At 54.8% G+C, this 12,513-nt stretch overlaps 1 protein-coding gene across 1 annotated transcript in view; it reads right to left on the bottom strand.

The window, feature by feature from the left end:
- Positions 1–12,053, bottom strand: part of RAB6B (RAB6B, member RAS oncogene family) — a 61,771-nt gene extending 49,718 nt beyond the window's left edge. Inside the window, exon 1 of the mRNA XM_042956048.1 lies at positions 11,712–12,053. Coding sequence (XP_042811982.1) covers positions 11,712–11,781 — 70 coding nt within the window. The 5' untranslated portion in view covers positions 11,782–12,053. The remainder of the gene's footprint in view (positions 1–11,711) is intronic.
- Between the last annotated feature and the right edge of the window lie 460 nt (positions 12,054–12,513).

The raw sequence follows: 12,513 nt of genomic DNA, 5'->3' as shown, positions 1-12,513 counted from the left end.
GTCGACTACATCGTGCATTTGCACACTGCTCTGCACAGTTCTTGCACATCACATCCAGCCCTCCCCAAGCTGAGGTGGATGGACGAGCTCTCCAGACCAGAACGCTGGCTAAGTGGCCCTTCTGCTGCATGATGGAGGCAGGAGAGAGCTGGGCTCTGCCCTCTTCTGACGTAAATGCGAGAGAACCAAGGTGGGAGGTTAGCTGGGCACTTTTTCAGGACTGTATTATCTTCCGATCTGGGCAGCAGCCGCAGTGCTTTGGCTGGATGTGGAGGAAGGGAGGGGAGACTTAACTGGAATCAGAGAACTGCTGGATCCTGGCGCTACAGGTATTCAATCATAAAAATTGACTAATTTGGGAGGAGCCTTTTTTCTCCCTAAAAAGAAACCTTCTCAGAGGTGCTCTCTACTCAGAGAAGAGCAGAACTAAACAAAGATCTCCTGGTCCCAAGACTTGACCCTACTCACAGCCGCCCGAGCTGGGAACTGCAGGGTCCCAGTGGGGCAGAGCCAACCTGACTCTGGGAGGGAGGAACAAAACTGCGTCTGCTCCTTGAAGCCCAGCACTGGAGCACTGGTGCTGCTGAACATCCTCTCTCATCCCCCAGGACAAGGTAAGAGCCCTTCTCTCCACTCCGGCTCTACCTGGCTGGCGGTCCTCAACCCTCCTCACAGCAGCAGCCACAGCCCTGGTTCCTCACCTTGTCCTCGACCCGAACACAGAATGGGTCCCCTCACTCCTGTACCCAGCACACACCAGTGCCTCCACGGGAACCTCCAGCCCTTCGTTCTATTTGGACAGAACCTGGGATGCACGGCACTGCCGCCCAGAGCTGCAAACCACCCTGGTTTTCCCAAGGCACCAGTGCTGGCCCACAAGCCCTGTGACTGGCACACCTAGGTCCATCTGTGTCTCGTGAGAGCACGTCCCTTCCCCGTCTCAGCGCTTCCATGGCTCTCCCTTCCCCATTCTGTTCTCCTAGCCCTCTCCCTTCACTGGATGGGGAAACAAGAAACACTTGTTCTAAATGCTTCACTTAATCTCTTCTGCACAGTGTTTACTCCCTGCTCATCAACAGGGTCAGAACAGAACGTTTTCTCCACGTCTTTCCAAAGTAGCACACAATCCTCAGTGGGACCTGTCTCTCGTGTGGAGACCACCATCACAGCTCTTCAGTCCTGAACCAGGGATGGGTCTCTTGGTCCTGCCTCTGCCCCAGGGGTAGGGGCAATGGAGGATCCAGAAGGGGTTCAAATGGTCAAAGCTGCACTGAGCTGCTTGTGGCCAGCTTCGGGGTCTATTTTTCTCCAGGCCAGCAACTCCAGGCAAGGGTGACACCTCTGCTGAGCACCAAGCAAGGGGATGGGTCTCCTTACCCACTGTGACCTCAGACGATTAATCTGGCACTGCTCAGAGGGGCCATGGGCAGTGACTAAAATGTGCTTGATTACTGACAATTAGGATATTCTTCACTCACTAGCCACACGGACAAAGGAATACCCAGCTGGGTGCTTAGTAACGTGCATGGGCACTGCCTGAGCAGAAGACAGGAGGGACAGGGAGCAGGGGTCACCAGGGCTTTGCAGGGTGAGGTTTTAGTCCTTGAGAACAGACCATGAGCTGACCCACGGGCGGGGAACTGCATCAACTGACCTGAACAGGCTGCCCTCTCTGGTCTAGGGCTGGGTTCAGGATGGCAGTCCCCTGCCTCTACTCTGGCTCCCTGGCTCTTGCCATTCACTTTTTGTGCAGCCACTTGAGGTTGGGTTTCTGTCTCCAAGTCAGGGAGAGGGGCTCTCCCTTATATAATGCTGCCCTCCCTCAAGTTTTCACAGGCCCCTAAGCTTATTAGGGAGCTAGAATTCATCAGAGAAGAGCAAGGGAATCCATGGGAGAAAGCAAAGACAGTGGATCAAGCATCTGTTGGAAGAGGAACCCAGAAAGGGAAGGAGTGATAAGAGGCTGCACAAAGGACCAGGGGAGCTCACACACCCAATGACCAGAGAGGCAGGCAAGTTCACATACCCAAAGACCAGGAGGCTAGGGGTACAGTTATCTAATAACCAACCTGAGCAGGTGGCAGAGGGGAAGAGTCTGGAAGGGCAGCCAGCAGCCCTGGAGCACCCCTTTGGAGGACAGAAGCAGTCAGGGGACCCAGGGCATTGTGGAGGCAGGAAGGACAGAGGAGTTCAAGGAGGCCAGTTTGGGTACATCTGAGTACAGCATGGCCTTGTAAAGAAGGACAGGAGCCCCTCCCCTACAACCCTTCATTGCCCCAAAGTTTTCACCACATAGAGAAAGAACCAATAAAATCTATGTACCCAGAGGTCTAAATCTCAGAGCTGGAAGCTCAGGCTCACAAACCCTCCTCTGTGTTCCATTCTCTGACTGCCCCCTGCATGGCCTGGCTCAGGCTGCCTGCATCTCTTGCCTCCAATCAGGCCATATTCATCTTTGTCTTCTAATCCATGAGCATGTCCCTCCTTGGTCAAAACCACCCGGGGGTCCCCACTGCCTGCAGGGAAGACACAGACCCTGTGTGTAGAAGCAAGATTCTCTGAGGCCTGAACCTGCCCACTTCTCCAGGTTCAATGATTTTTTCTAACTATGCTCACGACCTCACCTCCCACACCTACGCCAGAGTCCAGTCACCTTGAACTACACCCAATTCCCCCAGAAGCTCCAAGCCCCTCCCAGCCCCCAACCTTGGCAAAGTTGGGCCCTCCGCTCAAGATGTCTCCCTTGTGTGCCTATGAATTCCCTCTCACTATGCAAAACCTCCTCTGGGAAGCCTTCCCTGACTCCCCCAGCAGACCACACCCACAGCCTTGCTTGTGTGCTTTAACAGTCACATTAACACTGGCTAAGATTTATCACCTGCGTACCTCACCAAGCACTGTTCTAATCACAACATGGCAAAGCCTCAGCCCCTGTGGTCTACCCAGGCTGCACTCCTTGTCCTTGGGGAAGTTACAGAGCCGTGAAGATGAGGTGCTCTTCCTGGGAGCAGCTGTGGGGGCCCAGCAGAGCAAGGCTAGGTGAATCTGTCCCAATTCTGCTGGGACGGGCAGTGGAAAAATGCCAACCAGGGAGTCAGAGGCCTGGGAGCTCCTCCCAGTTAGCAGTAACCGTTCTGGGTCCTGCAATCTGTGCTAAAGCCTTTCCTTCTCCGAGACGCACTTTCTTCGTTTATAAAATGGGTACACAGCTCCACTCATCAGATCACAAGGATGTAGGCTATGCAGCTCACTACACAAGAGGACCAATGGGTGATTCTCAAAACCTCCACCCTACTTCTCTCTCATTCATCTATAAAAGGGGGGATTGCTGTCACTGTTTCATTAACAAAATTACCTATCACTTGAGCATTCACCGTGTGCCATGTACTGATGTATTAGATCTTCATGCAACCTCAACAAGGTAAGGATTGCCCTGCTGTCTGATGAGAAAAATGAGCACAGGGTGGTCCTGTTATATCCCAGCTCCACCCAGAGAGTGAGAAGTGGGGCTGGGGCAGAAGTGCAGGGCTTAGGAGCACCAGTAAGTGGTGGTGCTGGAGCAGGAGCTGGGGCTGGTCTGGTGATGCCAGCCCTTTCCCAGCCCTCTCTGCTTACCACACACCCACCTGGCTGCAGAAAGAAGTATCCTGGAGTAGGGGTACCTGGGAGCTGTCACCTGTTCTGCTGTCCTCACCAAAGGTTCTCGGTATGGAATAACTGCCCGCCAGCAGGGAGGGCAGGATAGCCCCATCCCGATTGCCTGGCAACCTGAGTCAAACACACTGTCAGAAGAGAGGAGCCACAGCGCCCTGGGGGCACACCAGGGAAGAGGGCCAAGAATGCCTCCCAGAAAAAGAGGTAGCAGACTGGAGAGGACTCTGCACTGGGGCTGTCCAGGGGAGTTTGGGGGGGATATAATTAGCAGAGGCCCTGATTACATGCCTTCATCTCTGCAGTTCCTCTGACCTCTCTAGCCAGCAGTGCAATCTCCAGGCTGAGAGTGTTACTGGCTTGGCATCATACCCTGAGCTAGCTGTGAATTACAGGACCAGAGTTAGAGCTCCATCAGCCTGAGTGGTCATCCATCCAGCAGCTTCCGAGGATATATTGAGAAAGCCAGAGAACACTGTGGGCTTATCCAACCACAGAGGCTGCTGGTGGTTGACCCCAAACAGAATCAGGGTCTCCAGGCCCTGATTATCTCCAGGCCTGAAGGGAGGATGAGGCCAGGAGAAGGGTTACCCCAGAGCAGGTGGGAACCAGCCACTTAGTTTGATTGGTTCTTCCCTTCCTAGGATTTAGTTCTCAGCTAGAACCCAGATGACATCTTGTCCATGGTGTGCAGGACTGACTTGGGAAGGCTTTAACTGCCCCACATCCTCTCCAACCAACTCCCTTCAAACCACCCCAAATAAGCAGTTCATTCTATGTAAGAATGCAGTGTCTGATATGCAATCCAGCTCAATCACATTGGAGAGACTGCTTGCTTCTTAGAGCTATCCCCCTGCCCTCCTCTCTGCTCAGGGCCCCAGTGCCCTCTCACCAGCCTAAGGGAATCAAAGACCTCCTCCCAGCCACCCCCATGTTGTGATCCATTCCTCAGCAAACAGCTTGGCACATGATTCCCGAGGAGACATTTATGGCAGACCTCTTGTCTATAAGGCCTCAGTGTTCTGTCCTCTTTTCCCCACAACAGGGCCTGAGCCTGCCTTTGAGGCATGAGGTCTAACAGATCACTATGTGCTTCTCATAGTGACCTGGGTTCATGGACAATGGGTTCAAAGATTGGGTTCACACCAGCAGTAAGTCTGTGGCCATGACCGGCTCTCCCTGAACCCCTGTCTCCTGACATGCAAAACAGGGAGAATTTCACATCTATCACAGGATGCCGGAAAGAAAAGTGCCCTGTGTGGAGCCTAGGGCATAGAGTGTATTCTTAAATGCCATCTGAGGTTAACTGGAGGAAGAACACGGAAACCCAGGAAGGTTAGCTCCATTTCCCATCATCCTCTCCAAACCCTTAGAATAAAGAATCCTTCCTAGGTGTAGATGTGACTGAGCCATTCCCCAGCTGAGGATCCTCCACCAGCTCCCCACTTCCCTCAGAATAAAGCCCCAGCTCATGGCCAGCCTCTGTGACCTGCCCTCACACCTCATCTCCAGCCACAGGGGAAGCTGGGTGAGCTGGTTAACCTAATGCTGGAAGTCCCTTTCTCTGGGGGAAATCCCACTAAGGCATCATGCCCTTTCCCCAACTGTCCATCCAGCTCTTGGAAGAAAGCTGTGATTTCTATCACAGAACGCACACAACTGACGTCTTCCTTCTTCCCTGGCCCACTACCCACAGCAACTATGGGGCATCAGGTGGCCAGTGTTCTAATGCATTTCCTGGAAGTAACCTTCGCTTTTAAGGCTTTTTTCTGCCCTCAGGAGCAGGATATCATCTGTTTTTTCCTGGACCCTGCCCTGTCCCTTGGGTAGGTCCCCACCTGGGAACAGGTGGTGCCTGGCCCAGGACACGTGATTGAGTCACCTGGGCTCCCACTGGTCTTGTTACCAAGAGACCAGAATAAATCTGTTTTTCTACTAAAAATAAATCACTTCACCAAAATGACAAAGTACTCATAGCAGTGAACGTTTACTTTTAAAACAAGATCCCACTTAGTTTAGGTCAAAAGTTATGAAAATAAAAAGGAAAGCTGGAAATTTCAAGCCCTAAGATACAATAAAGAACCCCTAGGAGTTTGTAGGTGTTATGAATCTTTCTCCTTTCCTTCTGAGTCCCAAGCAGCAGAGACTGGCCTGTGCCTCAGTGCCCTCAGGCCTTGCCTGGGGCCCCATTGCCTGGGGCCCCATTGCCTGGGGCCTGTCTTTTTGGCTCTAACAAAGCTGCCCATCTCAACGTGAGTCTGATACTTCTCCCTGGCAACCTCCCCCATCTTCTCTTCTCTGTGCTGAGAAATGGAAAAGGATGATAGTGGACAGTTGAGAAATGCCCAGCACAGTTTTTCTAGCAGTTCACCTCTGATGTCTATGGATTTTGCTTTTTACCCTAATCTTTTCTCACCTTGATCAATGGTTCTGCCCAATAATTTCTTTAAGTCATTACATTAAGATCAGGCAGCACTGCACATTCAATGGTTCATTCATTCAGCAACAGCGGAAGACACAGAGTGCAAAGGACAGAGAGACTTCACAGCCTGGATGGGACACAGATGGTACCACCCTCAGATGTGCCCCCAAGGAGTTTGCAAGGTCAAGGTAACACCTACCAAGTTAAATATTCATTGGCTGAGTTTATGGATGTTATAAGTAAAAAAGGACAATGAGATTATTTTGTTGTATTTTAGTGGGATTCGTTATAATTTGGGGGCTGCAAATGATAATAGGATCACAAAAAAGACGGTACTATTACATCTGCATAGCCAGAACATAATCTAACGGTCTCATTTCTCTCTTCTGGTTAGTTCTCTTGTCTCTGACCCTTAGCATGGAGGGTGCCACGTTTGTCTTCTACCAAGTACAGGTTAATTCTCATCATGGCGTCTCATCTGATTTTCTCATCTCATGCACACCTTTTTAAACAAATAAAGCCAACATTCTGGGCCCACATCCAAGGTACCCCGCTATCATTCCAGACACTGAGGAAAGGAAGGAAAAAAGTGGGAGGACCAAAAACGAGACCCAGAAACTGAGGAACAGAGCAACTGGATTTATGCCCAATCTCGCAGTGAGCTCTGGCAGCATCCCATTTGGGCATATCCCTTCCTTCCCACCTCTGGTGGCCTTACTGCTTTCTCATATTTCTTTAGAGAAGGTGGTGGGGATGAGAGTCCCTTGAGAATTTCACCTTCTGTGAGATGTACTATGGGTTGGGCACAACCAAGGCTAAAGGCTTCAACCCAATGTGAAAGATTTTTAAGTGTTTCTGGTAAAAATCTCCTAGCTTGAGAAAGCAGCAGGTGTCAGGATGAAGAATCTTGCTTCAAACTGCCTTGACTCCCCTCACTTTTAATCTACTGATGGACCATCAGTAAATATCAAACAGTGAGGATAATCTCATCATTTTTAAATCCAGATATTTAATGAGCAAAAGTCTCCTGCAGATGGGGAGAAGGGGAAAGGAACTAAGATCTAGTCCTCTCAGGTGCTTAAATTCACGTTTGAGGGGCTTAAAATTCAGTTAGGGGTTTTGTTTCTTAAAAAGCTAATAAACATTTAAAAATCCAGAATAACTGAGACAACAGACAGGTCATGGGGCAACATGTGATAGTTTTTTTAAAAATGCTCAGAAAGAAACCAAAGCTACTCCATGGTGAGCGCCCAGGTGGGCTGGGCACAGCAGAGGGAGGGGATCTGGGAGGTGTTGGAAAGGAGACATCAGGATGGGCTTCAGATACAATCCCCAGGCCAACAAAGGGCGCCCTATGTGGTTATGGGTGGTGTGTGGTGGGAGGGCAGGGGTCAGGCTGAGCCAGGCCTTGGGAGGGGCAGGGGGAGCCCTCCAGGCAGTGGAGGGGCACTGAAGACTCCTTAACCCAGAGGAATGGGATGACAGTCGGGGATAGCCCCTCCTCAGCACTGGCAAGCCAGACACCCTCATCCTCTTGCTCCCCACCCCCACACACTTCTTCTCCACGGCAGGGAGAACAGACAAAGCTCCCTCGAGAGGGTGGGCCCCTCGCAAGACCTACTCCCTGTACTCAGCCCACCAAAGGAGCACCAGCCAGTTGCCTATAGAAGCATCTCCTCCTCTGAAGCCTTAGAAGCCATCTCTGACACCTGCCGACAAAGGTGGGTGGGACGCCGTGCTGTGTGCTTCCATAGCAGCTGTTCTCTTGTCTTCGCTTGCACAGACCTTTACTGTAATTATATCCACAAACGTCTGAAGTCCCCAGTGGACCATAAGTTCCGGGAGGCAGGGATACACTCAAAGGCCTGACTAAATAAATAAATGGATGATGGAAGGAGGAAAGGAGAGAGTGATGGGTGGGGGTGGGGACAGGGATGAGTGAACAAATGACTAAATGGCCAAAGCTGTGTGCACAGTCACTGTGTTGTACACTCTGAGAATGCCATTCCCATCATGCTCACTGTGATGGCACCTCCAGAGCACAACTGCCAGGGAAAGGACAAGGAGAAGGCAGGTCAGAGAGAGAAGCTGTCCTGCTGGCCTCAGCCTGGGAACACAGACCCAACTTGTGGGGTCCCTCAATCTTCCTGCTTTGGCAGGAGGAGTCAAAGGGAAGGGAGATCAGAAGAGGCTAGAACACCCAACGGGCATATCCCACATCCCTAGTCCCCACCACACACCCAGATGCACTGAAGGAAGCCTAAACCCCCACAGAATGCCATCTGAACTTAGGAGGAAGGCATGTGTCCCCAGGCCCCCTCTCTTTCCTAAGACACCTGCTCATGCCTCTCTTCTCTGGATGTCACCAAGAGTCGCAGTTGAGATTAGTGTACCTCGCCCTCCACACCATCCCCTGCCACTGCCATCAGCACAAGGGCATGGCCAAAAGGCCCAGAGAGAGCCATCTGAACACCAGCAGCATTGCACAGCCTTCCTACTGCAAAGAATCTACTCATTCTAGATCCACAGCACCCTTTCCACAACCCCACGCCCTGCCAGATTGACACAGACAGCAAGCCTGTAGTCCATGGTCCAGGGGACAGCGTCATTCTGCTGCCAGGAAGTGGGCTCTCTCCTGGGCTGAGGTGTTCTCTCTAGAGTGGTTCCTTAAGGTCTTCCCACTCAAACCAGGTCCTGGTATCTTTGAAGGCTTGATGCCCTCTTGGGATTATCTATTTCAGGGTGTTCTTCTCATCACTGGGCTCCAGGTTGGGTACTCCTTTTTGGAATCTAGCTGTCCTCATCTACTGGTCTAGGGAGATGCCACCACTATACCAGGCACAGGAAACAAGGGAAGGCCACATCCCTCCAGCCCTTTCCCCTGGCCTCTATCCAAGGGAATCAGCTCATATAGGAAGACCCATGCATGCTCCTCTAGAAGGCTCTGTCAAGCTCAGCTGGCCCAAGTGTCCCAGGTATAGAAGGTGAGGGCCCTCCGAGGTCACATAGAGAGGGAGAGCCAGGGTGGCAGGAGGGCCAGACCTCAGGGGCTCCTTGCACTGCAGAGACTGCAGTGGCACAAAGGATCAACACACACAAAACTGTGTGCAGGCAAGACAGAAGCAACGGCTATGAAGGCAATCCCCCCCCCCCCATCCCATCAGGCTCAGGGATGCATATGATCCCCACCTAACTTGGGGGGTCCCAAAAGCCATGCAGAATACAAGGTACACAACCCACTAATGATATACTCAGGGCTTCTCAGGGCCCTAGGGATCCCAGCCAGAAGGAACCAGAGTAGCCAATAGCCAAACTCACTGATGGCAGTCTTTCATCTCTAATGACTGTGTTCCCAGGGCCCACAAACCCTGCCCCCAACCAAACAGCCCAGCATTCCTCCCAGGTCACCTAACCCAGCCACAAGTCTGGTCAGAGAATGGCAATCCTCACCTCAACTCTGGAAGGCTCCCCAATTCTTTGTTTCCCCAATTCAAGGTCATCTTGATTCCCAACATTAATGATTGGGAACAGAAGATGTGGTTTCTAGCCCCAGAAGTGCTAGCAACACACCGATAGGGGCTCTCTCTCTCTCCAAGCCCTCCCCACCCCTGGGCTCAGAGTTCTAATCTACACATGCAAGGTGGGGGCTCTATCTCTAAGGCCCTAAACTCTCATTTCTGTGATTTAGGAACAAAGGGGGTTTGCAAGGCTCCTCAGGGACCTCAACCCATAAGAGATTCTGAGTGAGTCCAGAGTTTTCACTCAAACTCACAAGAGACAATCTCATCAAAGCCCTGTCCTTTACTGAAGCAAGTTCAGACTTGGGATAAACAAATGTTTCTTGAGAATCTACCAGGGTCCAGGCCCTATGAGAGGCACAGGGGAAACACAGAGGAGGAAGAGAAGTGCCCTCAAGCAACCATTTCACAGAGGCAGAAACTGAGGCTCAGAGAGGCCTCAAACTCTGCTCAAGGCAAACCACATAGGAATTCAACTCCCAGGATGCCTGATCCCTTCAGAGTTCTCTCCCAGGGCTCCAGGCTGGGTAAGATAAGCACTGGGATGTGAAGACCCCTGAAATCCCTGCAAGCATGGGAAAAGTGAGCTCTGAAACTGGACTCTATTAAAATCAGAAACTCAGAGTCCAGGACACAGGACTGGCTGGCTCAGTTGATCTTGTTCTGAAATGCCCTGCTTGGCCCCAGGATGCACCCCCGTGTTAGGGTCTGACCATGTCTGACATCCTTCTCTCAACCATCCATCCCAGGTAATCAGCAGCAACACAGGAGACTGCCATGCGACCTTCACAACCCACATGTACACACACCACAGTAGCACTGTTTCCTGAGCCCACAAGGTCCTCCTAAGGTTGCCTGTGTCTCAGCTCCTTGTACAGACAGGCAGCAAACCAGGTGAACTGGACTGGTCTGCAAAACAAGAGCTGGGGGTGCTTTCCCCAGCAACCACGTTCTTCCTGAGGTGAGCTGGGCAAGGCCCAGCCTGCGCCTCTGCAGCCCCAGGGGAGAGGCCTCTGGAGAGGTGCACTGAGAACCACTCCTTCCTACAGGTGTCAGAGGGGTCCACACTCTTCACTCTGGTCGTCCCACCCTGGGGCCAACCCGGGTTTCAGAGATGCTCTCCCTGGGGAGACTGCTGGGCGGCAGGGAAGCCGTTTGTCTCCTTCCCCCAACCCGCCCCCCCCCCCCCCCGCCCCTGGCCGGCTGCCACGGTGACCTCCCCTCCCCCAAGACTGGCGGTGAGCTGGGAGGTGGGGGTAGGAAGCCTCCTCCGCCGACAACGCTCTCAGGAGGGGTGCTGGGAAGCCAGGCAGGGCGTGTCGCCTGGTCCTTTCTCTGCCCAGCGCCAGGCTTCGCCGCCTCTTGGTGCGCGGCGCCCTGTACCATCCCCCAAATCGGCCTCGCACCAGGGAACCCTAGCTGTCCTCTCCCAGACCCTGAGCCCGAGAGACACTAACGCACGCTGGCACAGGGCAGCGTCTAGAACCTTCCGTGCTCAGTCGGACGCAGGCCAGGGGAGGTAGGCGCCCGGTTCCCCTACAGCCTGCGCCCGCTCCTTCCACAGGAGACAGGTGTTGGCCTTCCCCCGCGGCCCTCGGCTCCAGGGCCCGGACGTGCCCGTCATTAAACATGGGTCCGGCAGGGTCCGCAGGAAGCCCTCGGACCAGACGCCGGCCCCGCCTCGTTCTCCGAAGAGGGGCGCCAATCCTCCCCCGGCCCCCGCGGGCACCCCTCCACCTGCGCGGTCGCCCGCAGCCGGTGCCGCAGTGCGAGCGAGCCGGCGAGCCCGGCGCTTTCACGCCCCGGCCGGCGCCGCCGAGCGAGCCGCCGCCCTCCGGCCCCCCGCCGCGCCGCACCGGCCCCGCAGCTCTCGCCCCGCACCCCACCTCCCACCCTCACTCCCACCTGGGGCCCAGCGCCCCCTCCATCCCTACCCCGGGCCCCTCCCCTGCCTGGCGCCGCCCGAGCCAGCCTCGACCCCCACATCCCCATCCCTCCCCTCCGCCCGGGCTTGGAGGGGCCTTTCCGAGCCGGCGCCGGGGCCCTAACGGGGCGGATGATTTGGCGGCAGGGGTCGCCTCGGCGCGGCGCCAAGCCAAGAGAATAAGCGGGGTACTTACCGCTCTGCTCCCCCAGGAACACCAACTTGAATTTTCTCAGTGGGTTCCCAAAATCTCCCCCTGCGGACATGGTGCTGGCAGCCGGGCCGTGCAGGAGGAGGAGGAGAAGCGAAGGAGCAGGGAGGGAGGAGGAGGGCGAGGGGAGGCGGCCGGCGGTGCGGGAGCCGGAGGGGGAAGGGCTGGCTGCGCGCGTCCCTGACTCCCCAGCTGCGTCCCAGCCCCGGCCTGCGGCTGCGTGTCCGGCGGCGGCGGCGGAGGAGGCGGAGGAGGAGGCTGGGGCTGGGCTGCTGCGGGCGGCGCTCGCTGCGGTGCGAGGGGCGCGCTCTGGACGCCCGAGGCGCGGCGCGGACAGAGAGGCGCGGGCGGAGCGGGGCGCAGGGACTGCGCGCGGGGCGGAGGAGCGCTCTCTCGAGCCGCGCGCCGCGGCCCCCTCCCGTCTCCCTCCTCGGTCGGCGCCTGCGCTCTGCGCGCTCCCCAGCCTCTGATGTCATGCGGGGCCCGCGGCGCTGCGGGGCTGGGGGCGTCCGCCCGCCCACCGCGAGCCCACACTCGGCGGGAGAGAACCGCCTGGCCCGGCCTCCGGGGGACCCCCGGATCGGGCCGTCTCTCCTTGCCCCACTACGTCTGTCTTCCCCACTCTTAACTCTGCCCCTCCTTTGAATCCAGAAAAATGACAGGAGAAACTGAGAAATTGTCAGGGGACGTTTGTTTCTGGTCTTTCAAAACCTAGATGCCAGTCCCTTCTTCCACCTCCCGCGACGCCGCAGATGCACGGCCTTATGAGAAGACAGAAAGGAAAGGA

The sequence above is a fragment of the Panthera leo genome, chromosome C2 (genome assembly GCF_018350215.1).
Source record: "Panthera leo isolate Ple1 chromosome C2, P.leo_Ple1_pat1.1, whole genome shotgun sequence".
Lineage (NCBI taxonomy): Eukaryota > Metazoa > Chordata > Mammalia > Carnivora > Felidae > Panthera > Panthera leo.
This window is presented reverse-complemented; position numbering and strand designations above follow the sequence as displayed.